General features: G+C 44.7%; 1 protein-coding gene across 1 annotated transcript in view; it reads left to right on the top strand.

Annotated features, from left to right (window-relative positions):
- Positions 1-14675, top strand: part of LOC123764398 (uncharacterized) — a 31552-nt gene extending 16877 nt beyond the window's left edge. Inside the window, exon 2 of the mRNA XM_045752193.2 lies at positions 11452-14675. Within this exon, the coding sequence (XP_045608149.2) occupies positions 11452-13581 (2130 nt within the window). The 3' untranslated portion in view covers positions 13582-14675. The remainder of the gene's footprint in view (positions 1-11451) is intronic.
- The last annotated feature ends 5852 nt before the right edge of the window (positions 14676-20527 follow it).

The raw sequence follows: 20527 nt of genomic DNA on the forward strand, positions 1-20527 counted from the left end.
AACATGGAGACTTGTGGCCTCTACCCCCCCCCCCCCCACGGGGTGCAGGATATCCAATTACTAGCTTCTAGACAAATATATCAGTCTAATTCGGCTAAAACCTTAACAGTTAATATTATCATTAAGATATATCTTATGATAATGATTTATACTCCAAAGAGGAAAAATTCAGTATTTAAAATTACAGTTTAGTGTAATCGATTTGAGAATGGTCCTGGAGGCAGCCCGCGGACGGACCGAAACGCTGTCGTCCCTTCACTTTCTAGTGTGTGGTCTGATCAACATATTTCAGCCACGTTAATATGACTCCTCGTCTGCATACAGTTTAGTGTGGTGACGGTGCAAGCCGTCACGGTGGGCAAGCCTAGCTAGAGGTTGTTCTGGGGGAATTCACGACCCATAAACCATACGTAATTTATTCAGGCCATCCTCCTGTTTAGATAGTACTTCAAGTAACGATGTGCACCATCCCCTACATATATTGATGTAATGGACAATTACAGAGTAGAATTTGGACAAATCGGACAAGGTTTTGCACTTATGTTGCCAATAAAACCTAGCCTAATCTATCCATCCAAGGCCTAATACATGTTATCTCAGGCTTAATATAGTACATATATATGCTATACCAGGCCAAAGAATAATTAAATTTGGGTTTTTGTTTTATTTTATCCGGATTTTTATAAAGTAAACAGTACCACATTATAAGTGTCCATTACGTCAATATATGTTACTAAATTCCACACAGACAATACAATAACGTGATGCATCAAATGAACAAATCCACAAGGATCCGTGGTAGGTCAAGTTGATTTCCCGGTTGCAATTCTTATACCATGTCGTAGCTCAGTCGATTAAGACTCGTCTGGGGTCCTCTCGGACGTAGGTTCGAACCCTCGTCACGGCCCTTGTGGATTTGTTCATATGTTACTAAAAGTACTATCTAAACACGAGGATAGTTGGACTTATTATATGATTGAATGCTGGATATTTTCCCACACTGGCGGTCACACTATCCAGGCTCACCTGTGCTGGTGGTGGTCACACTATCCAGGCTCACCTGTGCTGGTGGTGGTCACACTATCCAGGCTCACCTGTGCTGGTGGTGGTCACACTATCCAGGCTCACCTGTGCTGGTGGTGGTCACACTATCCAGGCTCACCTGTGCTGGTGGTGGTCACACTATCCAGGCTCACCTGTGCTGGTGGTGGTCACACTATCCAGGCTCACCTGTGCTGGTGGTGGTCACACTATCCAGGCTCACCTGTGCTGCTGGTGGTCACACTATCCAGGGGTCGCCGGGGGACTCGAGGGCCGGAACAAGTGGTCAGCGGTTCACTTCCCGTCCAGAGCGAGGATGGTCGACTCCGCAGCGCTCTGTAGAGAACGGTAGACCAACTCTCACAAGTGAGCGGGAACTTAGCGAAAATAATTTTCTACTCGAATGAGCGTATAATTGCCCTCGTCGCAAACAATATACTCGTACTAACAAAGTACAGTTTTTGTTTCATGTAAAGCTCTTTGTACTTGCATGTAAATCCTTAAATAAATAATAATTTGAAGCAAGAGCGTTGAGAGCTATTACATCGGGTGATGTGCAATCGAAAGGCGGGACTCTAGAAGCTAACAATTACATTGTAAGCACATCTTGGTGAGTACATATAGATAAGCACGTACAGGCATGACCCAGGGGAAAGTAGGTGAGTTTCCCCGACACTTGAGACCAGTTTTCATGGTAATATACACCCGTCAGTCAGGGGCGCCCTCGTCGCTAGGACCTTCAGCGGGTAGACGATCCCTGCCCTCAACCACACAACCAGTCACCGCTACTCGTGAAGCAGGCCGTGTACACGAGCCGGACCTAACAAGAGGCTCACTGCAACTTGTTATAACGAGCTTCGCTTCCCGCGCTCCTAGTCAGCCACCAGTCCTCCCTCTCCCCTAACCCTCACTTACATTTCCTCCTACAGCCTATCCCTCGTCTCTTCCAAGTCCATATCCTTTTCCCTCCTTCCACACTACCTTCTCCACCCCCCTTTCCTCTACCATACACACCTCCATGAGGCGTGAGGAGTACCAGTGCTCACAGTGTTGCCAGTTCTGCCTCAAGTAACCATGCGTTACTTTATAGCCAAGAGGAGGAATCTTACACGAAACGGAAGCCGACAACACCGGAAGCGTGATACCGCAGACAAAATCCTTAATCAGAACGTCCTCTTCACAGGGAGTCCAGCTCTCCCCTGCGCTGCGTCGACCCGCGGGACACCTGAAGCCCCGTCCCCACATATCCCCGTCTTCCCAGGAGCCAGAGATGTCCCCACGTCTCTGGCATCCCCAGTACCACTAGCCAGTGGTTACCCCAATACCATGAACTAGTGGGGCGTCATCGCTCGCGTCGTAACTATTGACGACCGTCACAATAGGTACTATCTAAACAGGAGGATGGGTTGTAGCAAAATGGGAACGGTGAATGAAATAGTTTAGAGAGAGAGTTACCTTACCTTGCGGTTACCTTGCGTTGATTCCGGGGGTTAAGGTCACTTCGGCCCGGTCTCTGACCAGGTCTCCTGAATGATGGTCTGGTCAGCCAGGATGTTGGACGTGGCTGCTCGCAGCCTGACGTATGAATCACAGCCTGCTTGTTCAGATAGGGTGAATGAAATACATTAGAGCAAGGGAGCTACTAAGGTGAAGTAGTACAAGAGTCAGAGTACACCAGCTGTACTCTGGCACTACTGGGGAGTAGCACAACAAGTGTCAGAGTACACCAGTCAGTGTCTTTGTGGCAACATGCCAGTAACACATGCAACAGAGCATCCAATCTAGAAAGTGGGTTAGTAGAGTGTACTAACCAGCAAGACTGGCACACAGTACCGGACCGGTGTCGTACCAGCCCGGGCAGACAACTTCAAGAAACCTGGCGATCTGTATTCAGCAGCAGCAGTTACTACTCCAGAGAAAGCTCCGTAAACAAGCAGTCATTTAGAGCAAGCTTACGATCTCGCTTCTTGGAGGCTGGCCGTTCGATCCCCGTTGGTCCAAGTGATTAGACACCATTCTTGCTTTCTGTTCTATCCCAGATCCTTGTCCTCATATCCCAGATCATATTCCAGCTCTTTGTTCTCATATCCTAGATCCTTGTCCTCATATTCCAGCTCTTTGTCTTCATATCCCAGATCCTTGTCCCCATTTCCCTTCCAAGTGCTTTCTCCCGATAGTTCCCTCGCCTTAGGGCACACAGTTTCAAATCAATTTCAACGCGTCTCACAAGGATTGCAATTGTCATTGCACATTCTCCGGGAGATTCTTTAATCAGGTGTTGATCTGCCTCTCTCTCTCTCTCTCCAGTTACTGGTTAATATGTTAGAGTTTCGTGATGTTTTGGTGTTTTAGATTCAGCTACTCCGAAGGAAATGTCCACGTAGCACGGGCTATAGTGAGCCCGTGGTGTTTTTTTGGTGGTGTGGTCTGATAGTTGTGCTATGGTGTGGTGAAGGGAGAGTGCCCTCGTTGTCAGGGTAGCGTTGTGAAAGTCTCTGGAGAGTGGAGATCTGAGTAACAGCCAGACTGCCCCGACTGGACAGAACCTGTTCCCCTTGCTCTAACTTCTCCTTCCTGCTGCTGCTGCTGCTGTTGCTGCTGCTGCTGCTGCTGCTACAGCCTCCTGCTTGTGCTTGGTGATGCTGGGCACCAACTGGGGGTCGCGTTACGAAGGGTCCCGTTTATTTTTGTGGCACTAACGACCTCTACACAGCACACCTTCCAACTACCATTCATGCCCTGTCATATTTGCCATAAATTTGAAAGGGCTGTCCTTGCCCATCTTGCCTATTATCCTCCATATCTGGTATGTAGTGATCATGTCCCTACTGGCCTTTATGTCCTCTAAAGTTCCTTGATAGAATTTCCTTAACACTATCTTCGTATCTAACAACCATTTCCTCGAGTATTACCTTGTTGCAGTCCTTCGGATATTTTAAATCTTCTTTGTGAGGTTCCCACTATATTCGTATGCCATGCCTGCGCTGTGTGTTCTAGGATTCGTCTGACGTAGGTTAAATTATCTTGACAGTCCTTTTTTTAGGCTTTTCAACCAGCTCATCTCGTTCGTTCACAGCGTCACTAAACTGATGTACTAACTTGCCCGAACCTAACCTAACCGAGGAGCCACGAATAGAAAATGGGACATCACGTTAATTTTGGGAGCCGCTGTGATCTGTACCCAAACGCAGCTGTGTTGTTCATCCTGTCACTTGTACCCAGACGCAGCTGGGACTTAACTATCTCAAGTAAACAGACTGACAAACAAGGGATTAACATCTTATAAACCCTCAAGTTTACCGTGCGGGTGCATCTTCTGCGCTTGTTATGTGTAATAAACCATATCAAATGCTCTTCAGCATTGTCTAAGAAAATGCAACCTAACCATTTCCTTCCCTTCCGGTGTATCATGATGACCTGCCCTAGAACCCTCTCAAGTTTGTCAGACAGTATTTACACTGTCACTACTCTGACAGTATTTATGTATCTACTGTGGTACTTTTATACCCTACAGGAGTTTATTGTTTCCTGCAGCACCTCGCCGGGCAGGCCTGCTAGCGAGATCCGTCAGGACTCCTCTCCACCTGTCCTCTTCCTTGAAGATATGTATAACACTTAGTCTTTAAATGCGTCGGTGTCTGGTGTTCAGTTGAAGGTGATATAGTTAGTGGTGTACACAGTACCCCTGCAGCGTAGGATGAGGTGGTTCTGGAGATCAGTGTTCCCCGCGGCCTCCGGTGGCTGATTGAACTTATTCCCCCACGCTGATATCCGGTCATGTCTCATTGTCTTTAAGCACGTGTGCTTGTGTGCAAGTGCGTGTACTCACCTAGTTGTGCTTGCGGGGGTCGAGCTCTGGCTCTTTGGTCACACGTGTGTGCGTGTGCAAGTGCGTGCGTGTGTGCGTGTGCGAAGCGAGAGCTTCGAGTACTGGACGCAAACCGCCAAGTCATCACTCCCGACTTTCATCACAAGGACTCAACACAGATGACAAAAACCGGTCAGCGAGCATTAACGCAGCGCCCCGGGGGATGTAAAAGTATTTTACCGTACTTACAGACCACCCTCCCAAACCGACCACCAGCAAGTGCACTGAGAAACTGAGCCTCAGGCAGCTCCTTATCAACACATGACCGAGCCACGTTTAAGTAATCAGCCCAGCCTCCTAAAATGTAGTACTTATAGTAACTATTTAAGAGGACGGTACCAACATGTCGTGATGCTCCACCAGAAAGTTGACTTTTGCTTTATTCAATTTGTACAAACTAGAAACGTTTCTAACAGTCAGCCGTCCTTAAACGGTAGCATAAATATAAGACCTAGCCTAACCATCCTAGGTCTCATACACGCTATCTTAGGCCTAATATAGTGCATACATATTCCATATATATAATATAGTTCATATATATTCCTACTAAGTCTAGCAATTAAGTTTAGTTTTTAGCTTTATATTTTTCCGGACTCTAAAATTAATAGTACAAAATTGGTTTACTGGCAATGAATCAGTACAAGTTGATATTTTGGACCACAGTTACTGTAAATACTGTCATCTCAGGAGGCTGGACTGAATCAATAGAGGATTGATGTTGTTCCAGTGTTTGATCATCGTCGTTAAACCAGATCCCAGTGGGTACGATGGCCAAGAACAACGCCAATTCAACGTTAAAGTTAATTCGGTGTTGATCCAACGCCTCTCTTGAGTATGGTGACATCTGGGTGTGGTCCCCGTGGGGGAGGGGGACGGGGAGGGGGAAGGGGGTAATTCCTTTCCACGAGTTCGGCTGTCATCTGCTGTGCTTACGTTGGCCAGATGCGCGAAGGATCTCTCCTGCGGAGGTCCTGCGCACCTCCACACGAAGGGTTTCTCTTGGTAACAGATATAATTACGAAAAGTATATATACAATATTCCACCAAGAATCGCACCTGCAGGTCTTCCAGAATGAAAGTGATATTCGCCACGTAAGAGGCGAAAGATTTCTTGCAAAGCCCAATGTTTATTTTTACAGCATGATTGTATGTTTACCTGGTGTTAAATCACTAGGAACTATCATTCCCAGGTGCCTTCTTTGCATCATCTATCGCTCCAGGGAGGGGCGGGGGAGGTACGCTACATACATATGCTTCCTAGGTATGCCTCGCCATTCTTACTCATTTATAATTAGAATTACACGCTGGGAATTAGCATCGACATATTACAGGAACTTTCACTTCAGGACGAAACCGTTTATGAAGAACTTAATCAAATCCTTTCTGAAAATCTGAAAATATTACAACTACCGCTTCCTTCGTACGTAGTAAAATTTCATGCAAAAAGAGATTGGCGCGTCATATTCCAGGGAAAAGTAGTGGACAACGCTTACGTAGCAACCCGTCCTCTTAATAGAATGTCGCACTTTGACGTACACTCTACCCAAGGCAAAAAAAATTGTCGTACTAAAAAATAATAGTGGCTCGCGAAATTGAGTGTCCCAATTTCTGTTTTGTGTTCTCTGGAAGGTTAGGATGAGGCACTTTAGTATCATAGTTTCTTGACGTTGGGAAACCTTAGGAGGACGGGCTGTACCATGAGCTATGTGAAAAGAAAGCTCTCAGCCTGTTAACATGAATCAGAAGTCTTCTGTTCCCGTACCTTCCAGCTTAAAACAAAAAATGGACAGAGGTAAAGATTCCGATATTATTTAGCATGACACTATATACACTGATGGCTTTTGTGCGTTGAACAGCGGACACTGAACGCCACACATCAGACTGGATCAAATAATACATACAAGAGAGAATGTTGTTGTTTTAGATTCAGCCACACGGAACAAAATGTTCCAAATAGCACGGGCTATGGTGAGCCCGTAGTGGACTTACCCGGCACAGGAGATGTGGGTGATACAAGAGAGAAGACAAAGAATAAGCACACGCGTGGAGTGCCTTGGGGCTCTGTCCTGGGACCTATCAATCACATGATTTGAATGTGTGACTTGACACGATTTGAATACATGACAGTTGAAAGAGTTTTAAGTCAATCTTCACACGATAACAAATAGGACACATTGTAAATTCAGTGTAAGGGCATGTCAGTGTAAGCCACAAACTTCAAATAGAGTGAAAATTTAGATACCTTAATGTAAACAATTGATTTTAAAGTTTAGGGAAAAATGGAACGCTTTCAACACAATGTAACATGGCTATTTGGCGAATTTATTCATGAAAGGGATCTCCGAGTGATGATTAGTTGAGTCCTAACCAAAATAGCAGCCTATGAATGTATGCAGTAAAGCTACCAGCATACTAAACTGTATACTCTAGTGAGGCCTCACCTTCTACAGTGTGGATATAAATGATCTTGAAAATAAATAAAGAAAAATAACGAAATTAACTCCTTGCATTAGGATACTCCCTTACTAAGATATTGAGAACATTTTAGCGTCAGTATATGGAAGGGTGAGAACAAGGTGAAGTGTGGTTGGAGAAGGCACACGAGTGAGTTGTGTCAACAATGGGAGACATACACAAGTTATTGAAACTATCAAGATAATACTCCGAGCGATGAACTAGGCTTGGACGCTAATATTTAAACATGGTAGATATAAATACAAACTTATATTTAGGAAAATTCTAGATTTGGAAATACGGTTGTTGATTTACGGAATAAATTACATTGAAAGATAATGGGCGTGGGATCACTGCATTGTTTCGTGTGTAAGTTGGACATATGACTAAGTTTTGGTGGATATAAACAGAAGCTGCCTTGTATGAGCCAATAGGCTTTTTGCAGTTTTCTTTCCTCATATGTTATGGTATGATGTCTGAGAGGAAATCATTGGCTAGGCAGTAGAGTCGTCACTAGTGGACGCCAGGAGCAACCAATGATCACAAATATCTCTAAAGTTAATATCCTTTGTTAATATTAAGCAACTGGATTGCTGAACAAGCCAGCAAACACAACACGTAAACAATGCTGCGTTTACGCTGCGTTTGCCGGGTAAAGCGAACACACAGCGTACGCAAGGTTGTGTTTACGTTCCATGTTCGCTTTATCCGGAAAACACCGGATGTGTGTCTCAACGGCCAGAAGGCATTCCTTCTTCTCCTGCTGCTGTTTGAGTGTGGTAAAGCTGTAATAAGTTAGTGATGCTAGAGTACCTTACGCTGAGACAATGTTGATGTATCTAGGCGTAACTGAACTTTTCAAAGTGATCTGTGGAGGCTCATACTGACCAGTCTATATCGTTCTCTGCAGGGGCCCCTTGTTGTTCACCGCTCCTTGTCTCTCCTCTTACGTACACTCAACGTAATATTTGCTTTGAAAATTTGTGGTGTTACTGGTGTCCTGCTTATCTCTCGCGGGTGTTACTGGTGTCCTGTTTAGATCTTTTGTGTAGAGATGTCGCTGATGTTATTAAGCGATAAATAGAAGAGGAAGGCTGGGTGACGTCACCTTTTTGACGTAAGGGGCCATTGATCCCCGGAAGCTACACAAGGTAGGACACAACGTAATGTGTGTGAAGTCAAGGTTGATCAGTTACTGCCCCGCTCTTTGACATACCTGGACACGGGCTCACCATAGGCCGAGCTACTTTGAACTTTTTGTTCCGAGTAGCGGAATCTATAACAACAACAACAGGGTAGGTGACGTCAGGATAGACAGCGTGGCGGATGTTGCCATCCCGGAGGACCGATAGCTAAGCCTCGCTACACATAAACAACTTCGCTATAGAAGGAAAAATATTATCGATATGTTCATTTTTCATGTGAGCTGTTGTGGCTCTGTTAGGTCTGTGTGTGTATTTACCATTTGTATCTGCAGAATTAGCTCTTGGACCCCGCCTTTCTCATTTATTTTTCCTCTTGTGTCTACTACATATATTTCTTACACACGCTCGCGCACACATCCCCAGGAAGCAGGCCGTAGCAGCTGTCTAACTCCCAGGTACCTATTTACTGCTGGGTGAACAGGTACATCAGGGTGAAAGAAACTGCCCATTTATTTCTGTCTCTGCCGGGGATTGAACCCGGACCCTTAAGACTACGACCCCAGAGCGCTGTCCACCCAGTTGCGAGGCCCCCCTGTGCGTACTCACCTAGTTGTGGTTGCGGGGGGGGGGGTTGAGCTCTGGCTCTTTGGTCCCGCCTCTCAACTGGTGTACAACTGAGGTACAGGTGTCGTCTGAAGACGTCTGAGTTACCACTGGCTCATTGCTAACAGCACTTCACAATAGACACATCACTGTCTTCCGTAACTCTTACAAGCCAATCCCAGGTACGTCGATCTTTCGAAAACACTGCATATATCAGCAGATAAGACACTGCTCGGATCGACTGCGGCTTCTTAGTCCTCTCGTAGGACCAAGCTAAGAGTTCGTGGATTGCCCAAGGTGAACTACCCCGCCCCCCCCCCCCCCCCCCCCGCTCAGCTCAATCGCCTCCATATGTCACCTCTGTGGACATAAAAACGTCATAAGCCGGATGAACAGTACACTGGGTAACCCTCGGATAACACTTACTCGTCCATCGGAGAATTGATATTGTGCTTTGTAGCCACAACCTAGATGGCGCCGATCTTGATAAGCCACCCACCAGGGGTCACCGTCATCGACCTCACATTCTAACTGAGGCAGGAAACCAGAGCCATTCGCTGATACCAGGCCACCACCAACAGATGGCGTTGTCTACGTAGCCCACAATATCAGGGAAGTTAGAGTGCAGACCCATAGATGGCGCCGAAATCGCCAATCCACACTCCGACGATGGTGTCGATACCGTAACAAATGGTCTCTGGTGACAGTGGTCTCTATTTACAAGAAGTTTACAAGGCTTTATCAAGTCACCAATATTTCCAAGGATCTACGTGGCTTACAATACTTTGCATTAAAGATTTAACAGGTTTTCAACTACCGGCCATTATGGTGGTTGATTGTACACGTTCCATCTACTTTGCCAGAGTGTACACGTTCCATCTACCTTGCCAGAGTGTACACGTTCCATCTACCTTGCCAACTTGTACATGGGTTTGTGGGGCGAGGGGGTAGAGAGGGGGTTGTCTGAAGGCTCGACCCCCCCAAAGGCAGCTCGGGCGAGCACCTTTCACCACGCCCTGCTCGCTTGTGCCCGGCATACCGCCAAACTTTCCATGGTAGCCAGAATGAAATGCAGAAAATTGTATCTTGTCCGTTGAGCAAAAAACTGGCGGGAGCGGTGAGACGCTTTCTCTGCCCCGCGACCAGTTCCTCCTGGCCCGCCGCCATTTTTGTGTGTTTTTTGTTTGTTTTGGTTCCTACCTCTCTCTTTTTATTGGTAGCTGTGAGTGTGCGTGTGCGTGTGCGTGCGTGTGCGTGTGCGTGCGTGTGTGTGTGTGTGTGTGTGTGTGTGTGTGTGTGTGTGTGTGTGTGTGTGTGTGTGTGTGTGTGTGTGTGTGTGTGTGTGTGTGTGTGTGTGTGTGTGTGTGTGTGTGTCGGAGAAATACATATGAACCGAGTGAATAATTCTGGGTTTTGATGGTGTTTCGTAGAAATGTAAAGCTGATTTTAATTTTTAATACTGTATACGATATAATTGGATTGATTTATAATTGGTATATGCGCAGTATAAGGAAAAAGGTGAGATGTTCAAGAGCGAGAGATCATTTATTTGTCACAGCATCGGTGCCAGACGTGTGTCAGCGTCCTGTATACTCTTCAGTTCTCGGGAGTCCTTGCAAGGACCTTAGCTCTTGGGAGTCCTTGCAAGGACCTCATCTCATAGAATCTTTACAAGGTTCAGCTCTTGGGATCCTATCAAGAACATTATCTCAAGGAAATCATCTTAGCTCGTTGTCTTCCAACAACCTCAGATTTCTAGACCTAGGCTGCTGAAGTTTGTGGCCAATAAAACTTGATGATTTAGAGACAATTTGGGGGGTAGTAAGTGCGCAGCGCTTTAAGCTCGAGGTTACTGACGCTTTGGCCGTTGAGGTGAGGGATTGTTATATAGCGCTGTGGTCATTATGGTTTGGAACTTGACACTTGACGCTGTGTGGACGTGGAACATGCATAAGATTTTGATGCAATGAAAAGATTAATCAGAGTAGTACTCGGTAATATATTATATATATGCGAACAAGCCTGAACGGTCTCCAGGCACATATGCAACTGAAACCGAGTTTTCAGTTATATATATATATTATAGATATATATTATATATATATAACAGATTTCATATAAAAATAAGTTTATAAATTGTCCATTGTGTACATAAGCTCAGGAAATTAATTCATTGGATGCTTGCGTGTTTCTTACAGACAGCAGCTTATCATTTTACCCCTTATTAAGGTGAAGGACCTTGACGATAAGCGACAATATTTGTTTATAAAATTACCTATAAGAGCTTCCCCTGATATAATGTGTTGTATCGAGAGAAACTGACCAGTCGTTGTGTTACAGGTGTTGGTGGCGACGCTGGCGGCGACGGCGGCCGGCGAGGACCAGACGACGCGCACCAGGAGAAGTATTGGCTCCTGGATATCCGACTTCTTCAAGAAGTGGAAGAAGGAGGATTCGGAAGACGATTACGGCGGACAGCAGATCATCACTATCCCTGTGTACCAGCCCCGTCCCATCTACCACCCGCCCGTCGTCCACCACCAGAAGCCGTACTACCCTCCGCCCTCCTACGGCCCTCCATCCATTCCTCCCACATCATACGGAAGGGGCTTTGGAGGCGGTGGACAATTTAAAGGAGGTTTTGGAGGTGGTGGCCCCATTCCGGGAGGTTTTGGAGGCGGTGGCCCCATTAAGGGAGGTTTTGGAGGTGGTGGCCCCATTAAGGGAGGTTTTGGAGGTGGTGGCCCCATTAAGGGAGGCTTTGGCGGCGGTGGCCCCATTAAGGGAGGTTATGGAGGTGGTGGACACGGAGGTGGTGGCCACATCAAGGGCGGGTTTGGAGGCGGTGGCCACGGAGGTGGCGGCCACATCAAGGGAGGCTTCGGAGGCGGTGGCCACGGAGGTGGCGGCCACATCAAGGGAGGCTTTGGAGGCGGTGGCCACGGAGGTGGCGGCCACATCAAGGGAGGCTTTGGAGGCGGTGGCGGCCACATCAAGGGAGGAGGAGGACATGGAAAAGGAGTCCCATATGGCTTCGGTCCGGTTAAAGATTCTGATGTTGTTCACGGAGGAGGAGGATCCTACCACCCGCCGGCGCTCCCAGCAGGTGATTATGGAGTTCCTCCGCCTCTCCCTCTTGATACTTACGCCGCTCCAAATCTCGATGATATCTACGGTCCTCCTAAGATTGTTGACTCCTACAGCACGCTGGCCATACCTAAAGCCCCCGTTGTCTCCTCAGGGTTGGGAGACAGCTACATCCCTCCAGTAGCACCCGTCGGCCCGTCTGTGAATGATTTGGTGAGCGACTTCCGTACCCCACATTCCTTGTCCGGAGCCGGAGCCGGGGCAGGTCTTGGTGCCATTTCATCTTACGTGGATTTCGAGCCTTCACAGCCCCTCCCGATAGAGCCTATTGTTCCTGAAGTTCCTTTGGTACCAAAGGGACCTCCAGCACCGCTAGCAGCTCTCTACGAACTTCCTGGAGACGGTGGTGCTCTGTCACCAGCACCTGTCGACATCTTACCTCCAGGTAATGGTATATTTGACGTGGGTGGTAGCAAACGAAGTATAGATGGAGGATTTGGAGCATCTGCAGGTGTAAAAGATCAATATTCCGCTCCTACGGCCCCACTGACGTTCGGGGCCGAGCTGGGATACGACGATCCCATCATTGAGATCGTGTTCGAGGACGGGGAGCCGGCGCCTCCACTTCCTCCTCCAGTCATCGACCCGGAAGTGTTTGCGTTGCCAGAAGAGCCCGTTGAAGTGTACTTCATCGAGTACTCACCAGGAGATAATATTGATGACATTGCCGCTCTTAACCTGGAAGGCGCCAAACCGGGTATCCTGCATGACCTACCGGAAGAATTGCCCATTGACGTCCGTTCCCATCTGTTGGATTCTGGAGTGCTTGATAACGCCGAGATCCAGGTCATTAACTTGGACGATGCGTTAACTCAGGGTTATCTAGACAGGGACACCAGAGAAGCGCTAGAGGCCGTGTATGCTTCAGAGAGTCGTCGTGATGAGAAGAAAGTTGACGCGCCGTCCAAAGAAGGCGTTAACATCAAAGTTCACCGCCTGATGAACGAGGACGGGACCCCAAAGGGAGTCGCTGAGCTGCTGTCTGGTCTCGGAAAGTACCGCGAGGGTCGCTTTGCTGGAGTTGTCGAGGCAAATGATGAAGATAAGAAAAAATTCATTCCTGTAATAGTCGATGGTGATAAGCTTCCCTTGCCAAACCACCCTGGACTAGATGGGCGGGAGGTGGCTGGGGTTCTTGTGTTGGCACCCGGAAATAAAAATAAAACGTCGGAGCCTCCGGCCAATACCAGCACCCCAGTACACAATCTGGTCGAGTCGGCGTCGAATTCAGAAGAAGTAGTGACCAAGATCGACCAGATTAACGAGCGGGTGGATCGACAATGGAATGGTGACCCCAACGGCTGGCGCCCCGTCTGGGACTGACTCGCCGTCCACAGTCAAGCCTTCCGTACTTGATTTGTGACTTCCTCCCCATCGCTCCTCGATGGTCTGGTTTCCATTTGAGAAAGAGCTTCTCAGGACAGGGAAACTTTAGGTTAAAACAATGCAGTCTAAGACTTATACCCAAATACCAAATTTTGGTCCGGCATAGCGCGACTCAACTGTCGCCAATTCCCACATTTCGAAACGAGGGCATTGCCCTCACCAAAGAAAAACAAATAATATTGTGAATTACATGTCTTTCGAGTTGTCTAGTGCTGCTAGCTTTACTCTTCATTCTTTCTGATTCATGCTGTATATATATATTGCCCTTTGTAAGTTTAATGAACATATTTTAAATAGGTTTAAGCTTATTTTTAGTCAGGGTAAAATTATAATTAGTTGTCCATGGTTAAGAAGAGGAAAGAAGTCTTCCCACGTCTCAGGATCACACTAGCGGAGTGAACGGTACTGCCTCTTGAACTTATCAACCAGTTCCCCCTTGTTGATATTTAGCAGTTATAAAAGTATGCGTAAGATAATAGAAACTTTGATTGTCTTAGAAACCTTGACTGTCTTAGAATCCTTGTTTGTGTTAGAAACCTTGAGTGTCTTAGAAACCTTGATTGTCTTAGAAACCTTGAATGTCTTAGAAACCTTGAGTGTCTTATCAGCTACTCATATTAAGACAGGTGTTGTCTCGTCGGATGTGTCGTCTCTCTTGGTAGGCTTAGACTATTTATGTACTTCTCTCATAGTTAGGCCTTCTCTAGCCTGTATTTCTCTCGTAGTTACCCCTTCTCTAGAAGTTTACCCTCTTTCTTACCCATCTCGATTCATCTAATTTCTCACTTGCTCCTCTTTACCAGTTTACTCTCTCTCTCTGTTGCCCCTCTCTCACAGTTTACTCTCTCTGTTGCCCCTCTCTACGACTTCACCCTCCCAGTTTCCCCTCTCTACCCGTGTAAATGTTGCTCAACTCACTACAACTTTCTGCAGGCAGAAAAAACATCACCAGCCTCTTTTCTTGCAATGTTTCTTGTGTGCAAACATTATACTGTACAGTAATTTAATTAATAATAAAAAATATACAAATATTTGTGCTATGTTTATCCTGTGGTCTCTTGTGTGTGTGTGGAGAGGAAGATGTTGTGGTGTGTGGGGGGGGGTGTTGTGGTGAGTATGGTGGGGGGGGGGTTTATGGTGTGTGTGTGTGGGGGGGGGGGTATTGTGGTGTGTGTGTGTAGGTATTATCGTGTATGTGTGAGTATTGTTGGTATTGTGTGTGTGTGGGTGTATGTGTGAGTATTGTAAATGTGCTGTGTATGGTATTGGTGTTTCTTGGAGTATGTGAAGAAATTTTACAGAAAAAAAATAATATTAATTATTCCATCTAATGTACTTTGGATCACAATAATAAATACATTATATATATGTACGGGAGAGTCAGTGGACTGGCGTCCCATCATGGCGGACGATCTGGCGCCCAATTGTGGAGGACGACCTGGCACCTCATCATGGCGGAGGATCATCCAGTTGCCAGCTACAGCGGCCACCCTTCAAACATAACCATATATGCACAAAAATGATGTATAAATCTGCACTGGAGAGTTTATAATTATAGATTATATATACAAGGTGGCCTTACATATTTGTTTAATATGACAGGAATATGAAGAGGCACATTAAACAACTTAACAAAAGCACTGCTCTGCAGCTGGCAACGTGATTACTCCAGCATTCTTGTTGACTGGTAACAGAAATATGAGCATGTTGTTGTTGTTGTTTTAGATTCAGCTACTCGGAACAAAAAGTTGCAAGCAGCACGGGCTATGGTGAACCCGTGGTACTTACCTGGCACAGGAGATGTGCGATTATGAGCAGAGTGACTATGATAAATTTCCATACACGGTCCAAGAGAGCTGAATGGACAGCGCTCGGGATTCGTAGTCCTGTGGTTCCGGGTTTGATCCCCGGTGGAGGCGGAAACAAATGAGCAGAGTTTCTTTCGCCCTGATGCATCTGTTCACCTAGCAGTAAATAGATACCTGGTAGTTAGACAGCTGCTACGAGATGCTTCCTGGGGGTGTGTAACAAAAAGGAGGCCTGGTCATGGACCGGGCCGCGGGGACTGTAAGCCCCAAAATCATCTCAAGATACCCTCAAGCTATGGTGGATTTAATAAATCCATATATAATTTAGCCCAGCACTTTCCATCAATTCATTCTTACAGAATTAACGATACAATGATAATATAGTCATAGGTCATGCTTATTAATAATGAAGTAATGTGGATAATAATTAGATAACCAGCACTTTCTCTAAATAGCATCTAGGCCACACATCTCTCCTGTTTCGCTACAAGCAGAAACAGCTGGCTCACTGACCATCACATCATACGATCTATTATGCTCATATTATATTTTTATTTTACATGATAGTGAAGTCCTACAAACTACTGACTGGACTTAACAATATTAGAAGAACTATAAAAGTACCAGAGGCCATTAAATTTATTATATTGGCAAAACAGGCATCTTCAGCAACCACAACATCCATTACCAACAAGACGCAATAGGTGATTGTGTTGTGTGTCCCCAGAGCCCTCAAAACATACATGTTGGTACTACAGGTTTTGTTAATCCATTGCAAAACTGACCAACATCAGGTAACAGGAATTTAGTATATATATATATATATATATATATATATATATATATATATATATATATATATATATATATATATATATTAGTATATTTTGGTAGCAGTCTTTCCTGTAGACATATATTATTAAATATGACCGAAAAAGTAAGATTAATAATTCTAATATATAATTCTAAGAATAATAATTCTATGAATATGGTTTCATCGAAGACATCATAAGAAGGAAAGTGAAAAGCCATGCAACCTCTGAAGAGACAACTAACACAACACCTATACCCCCTATTAGACTATTTTACAGGAACTTCTTTTCCACAGCTCATAAAACGGAGGAAAGGGTCCTGAAAGATATTGTTAATAGAAACGTTATCCCTACAGACAAAAATCAGAGGATACAACTGACGATTTACTATAAAACCAGAAAAACGGCCAGCCTACTCATGAGAAACTCTCCAGACACAAAACAGAACGCTTTAAAAGAGACTAACGTCGTCTATGCCTTCAAATGCCCACTTGGGGACTGTAAGCTCCAAAAAACCCAGTATATAGGCAAGACAACAACATCTCTTTCTAGGCGTTTAACGATGCATAAGCAACAGGGCTCCATTAAGGAACATATAATCTCTTCCCATAACCAAACCATCGCCAGAGAAATCCTAGTAAACAACACAGAAATCATCGATAGATACAGCGATAGCAGGCGGCTTGACGTTTGCGAGGCACTACACATCAAGAAGTCAACACCAGCAATCAACAGCCAATTATTGCACAACTATATTCTACCCACCTCAAGACTCCGCTCGAATATAGAAGCATCAAGAAATATGGACCAATAGGCTTTCTACAAACACTTCTATTCAATACCCATTGTTTCTGTTCTGTCTTGTGTTGATACTTTTAATACCCTATTAATATCCCCTCATGTTCTGTCTTGTGTTAATGCCACATCACCCCTCCCACCTCACTCAAATGTAGATATAATAGCAGAGATACGTAAGTTCTAATCAGTTGTGTATTTGTGAAGTCTTTGAAAATGTAATAAGTTTTACGAAACGCGCCCGTGTCGCGTCAGACTAGAAATAAAAATGAATTTTGGAGAAGTGATTTTTGATTTACCTCCAACAGTGAAGCGTAATGTACGAAAGATTGAGAAAATTCGTGTTAGAATTATTAATCTTACTTTTTCGGTCATATTTAATAATATATATATATATATATATATATATATATATATATATATATATATATATATATATATATATATGAATGAAAACTCACACCCCAGAAGTGACTCGAACCCATACTCCCAGAAGCAACGCAACTGGTAACTACAGGGCGCCTTAATCCGCTTGACCATCACGGCCGTCAAAAGGAAGTGATAGCCGAGGCTATTTGAGCCACTTCCCCGACGGCAACTCGGATGGTAATCTTGGGCATAGCATTTCACCAAATCACCTCATTCTTTGGGGCACACGTGAGGAACACAAATGCGAACAAGCCTGAATGGTCCCCAGGACTATATGCGAATGAAAACTCACACCCCAGAAGTGACTCGAACCCATACTCCCAGAAGCAACGCAACTGGTAACTACAGGGCGCCTTAATCCGCTTGACCATCACGGCCGTCAAAAGGAAGTGATAGCCGAGGCTATTTGAGCCACTTCCCCGACGGCAACTCGGATGGTAATCTTGGGCATAGCATTTCACCAAATCACCTCATTCTTTGGGGCACACGTGAGGAACACAAATGCGAACAAGCCTGAATGGTCCCCAGGACTATATGCGAATGAAAACTCACACCCCAGAAGTGACTCGAACCCATACTCCCAGAAGCAACGCAACTGGTAACTACAGGGCGCCTTAATCCGCTTGACCATCAAGCGGATTAAGTGGCTCAAATAGCCTCGGCTATCACTTCCTTTTGACGGCCGTGATGGTCAAGCGGATTAAGGCGCCCTGTAGTTACCAGTTGCGTTGCTTCTGGGAGTATGGGTTCGAGTCACTTCTGGGGTGTGAGTTTTCATTCGCATATAGTCCTGGGGACCATTCAGGCTTGTTCGCATTTGTGTTCCTCACGTGTGCCCCAAAGAATGAGGTGATTTGGTGAAATGCTATGCCCAAGATTACCATCCGAGTTGCCGTCGGGGAAGTGGCTCAAATAGCCTCGGCTATCACTTCCTTTTGACGGCCGTGATGGTCAAGCGGATTAAGGCGCCCTGTAGTTACCAGTTGCGTTGCTTCTGGGAGTATGGGTTCGAGTCACTTCTGGGGTGTGAGTTTTCATTCGCATATAGTCCTGGGGACCATTCAGGCTTGTTCGCATATATATATATATATATATATATATATATATATATATATATATATATATATATATATATATATATATATATATATACACAACATATAAACATGGACATACTATGTTTTTTTCAAATATTATACCTTCTGATATTACCTTTCACAGTAATCAATGCATTATTTGGTTAAATGTATGTTTTCCTAAGAACTATTAAAGCTCCTTGAAGATGCTAAAAGTGTTCAGACCATAAGAAGATCAATACATAAGAACTTCGACAGCGTTTTTGAAAAGCATGTTGAAATAATATTTGCCACATTTGGTCCTTCGAACCGGATAATCCTGGACAAAATGTTTCGCCTTTAAATAATAATTACATGCAGCAGATCAGTTTAATATAGAGGTTAAACATTACCTATAATCAGAATACAAATGATTAAAATTTGTATATTACATTTTTAATTTTAATTTAACATATAATCCATTATCAGCACATATAAAATTATTTTGACATCAAATTAATGAGTTAATGATACTTAAGCCAGTTATTTAATTTAAGAAACTAGACAACACTTCTGACACATAAAAATTATCAGCCAGCCACAAATACTTATTAACTCCTTTATGAATAAGCCTAAATTACAGTAGTTGTTTTAGATTTAGCTACTCAGAATGAAGTGTTCATGTAGCACGGGCTATGGTGAGCCCGTAGCCTAAATTACAGTTGTTGTTGTTGTTGTTATAGATTCAGCTACTCGGAACAAGTTCCAAGTAGCACGGGCTATGGTGAGCCCGTAACTTACCTGGCACAGGAGCGGAGCAAGTAGCACGGGCTATGGTGAGCCCGTAGTTGACTTAACTGGCACAGGAGTGGTGCTGTGTTGCTAAATTACAGAATAACTTTAGCTTATATATAAACAGTGACTAATCAGGTAATAGTCATAAAACTATAAATTGTCATAAACTAATTGAATTAAACCTAATTAAGCAATTCTAATTGATTACTGATTTCATTTCATAATAATTGTAATTGAACTGCAAAAACCACACCATACATACCACAGATCGGATCCTTCCAAAGCCTGGTGTCCAGTTATCTGGGCTACATGTCGAAGAACTACATTTCATCAACCCTTACAACGTCTAATGGAATTCCTGCAAAAATTCAGTTACAGACATACATACATTCATAATGCTGAAGATGCAGAGCACCATACTCACTAGTAGTATAAATGTGTTCTTAACATTAATCACCATACACTATAATTATCTGTAGACCCATCCAGTGGGTAATATACATACACAAACCCTAACCCAAGTGTCATCATGAACAAGATGGTTTTGGGATATGGTCTTTACAGGCACGGTCTTGAAACCCATAAAGGCTTGACAGTCAAGGTCTTGAAAACCTCAAAGTCTTGAAATCCACAAAGTCTTGAAGGACACCGTCTCGAAAGCCATATGGGCTTGACAAGAATGAGACTGCTGTTTCGATTCTCAGGAAGAAGATAACAACTAACAATAATGTTGCCGATCCATTCAAAACAACGGGTAGTAAAGTCAAAGTTGTAACGTACTATTACATGTACGTATTTGGTTCATTAGATACACAGAGTTTAGTGTTTTTTCATATTTGCTTAGTAGTCTTGGTTACAGCAGTCAGCTTGTTGGCAGTGTAGTGAAGTGTCGAAGGAGTCGAGACGAAACCTGGAGCATGGCAGAGAGCCGAGTGAGGCCGGGGGTAGACAGAACAGGACACGTCCTCTGTGTAAGGGCTCCCTCACATGAATGCTTTTGCCTGGAGCTCAGGGCATCTCGTGGGGCACAACACAAGGGGTTACAATTTGACCAATAGCATTGCAGCAAATGAGCGGGAACCAATCATATTGATCGTTCCCTGATCAGTAGCAGAGGTGACGTCACAAACACGTCACAGTTGTTATTCTCCAACGCACCGTTGAGGCTGACCTCAGGGTCAGACTGTTG

The sequence above is a fragment of the Procambarus clarkii genome, chromosome 82, assembly GCF_040958095.1.
Source record: "Procambarus clarkii isolate CNS0578487 chromosome 82, FALCON_Pclarkii_2.0, whole genome shotgun sequence".
Lineage (NCBI taxonomy): Eukaryota > Metazoa > Arthropoda > Malacostraca > Decapoda > Cambaridae > Procambarus > Procambarus clarkii.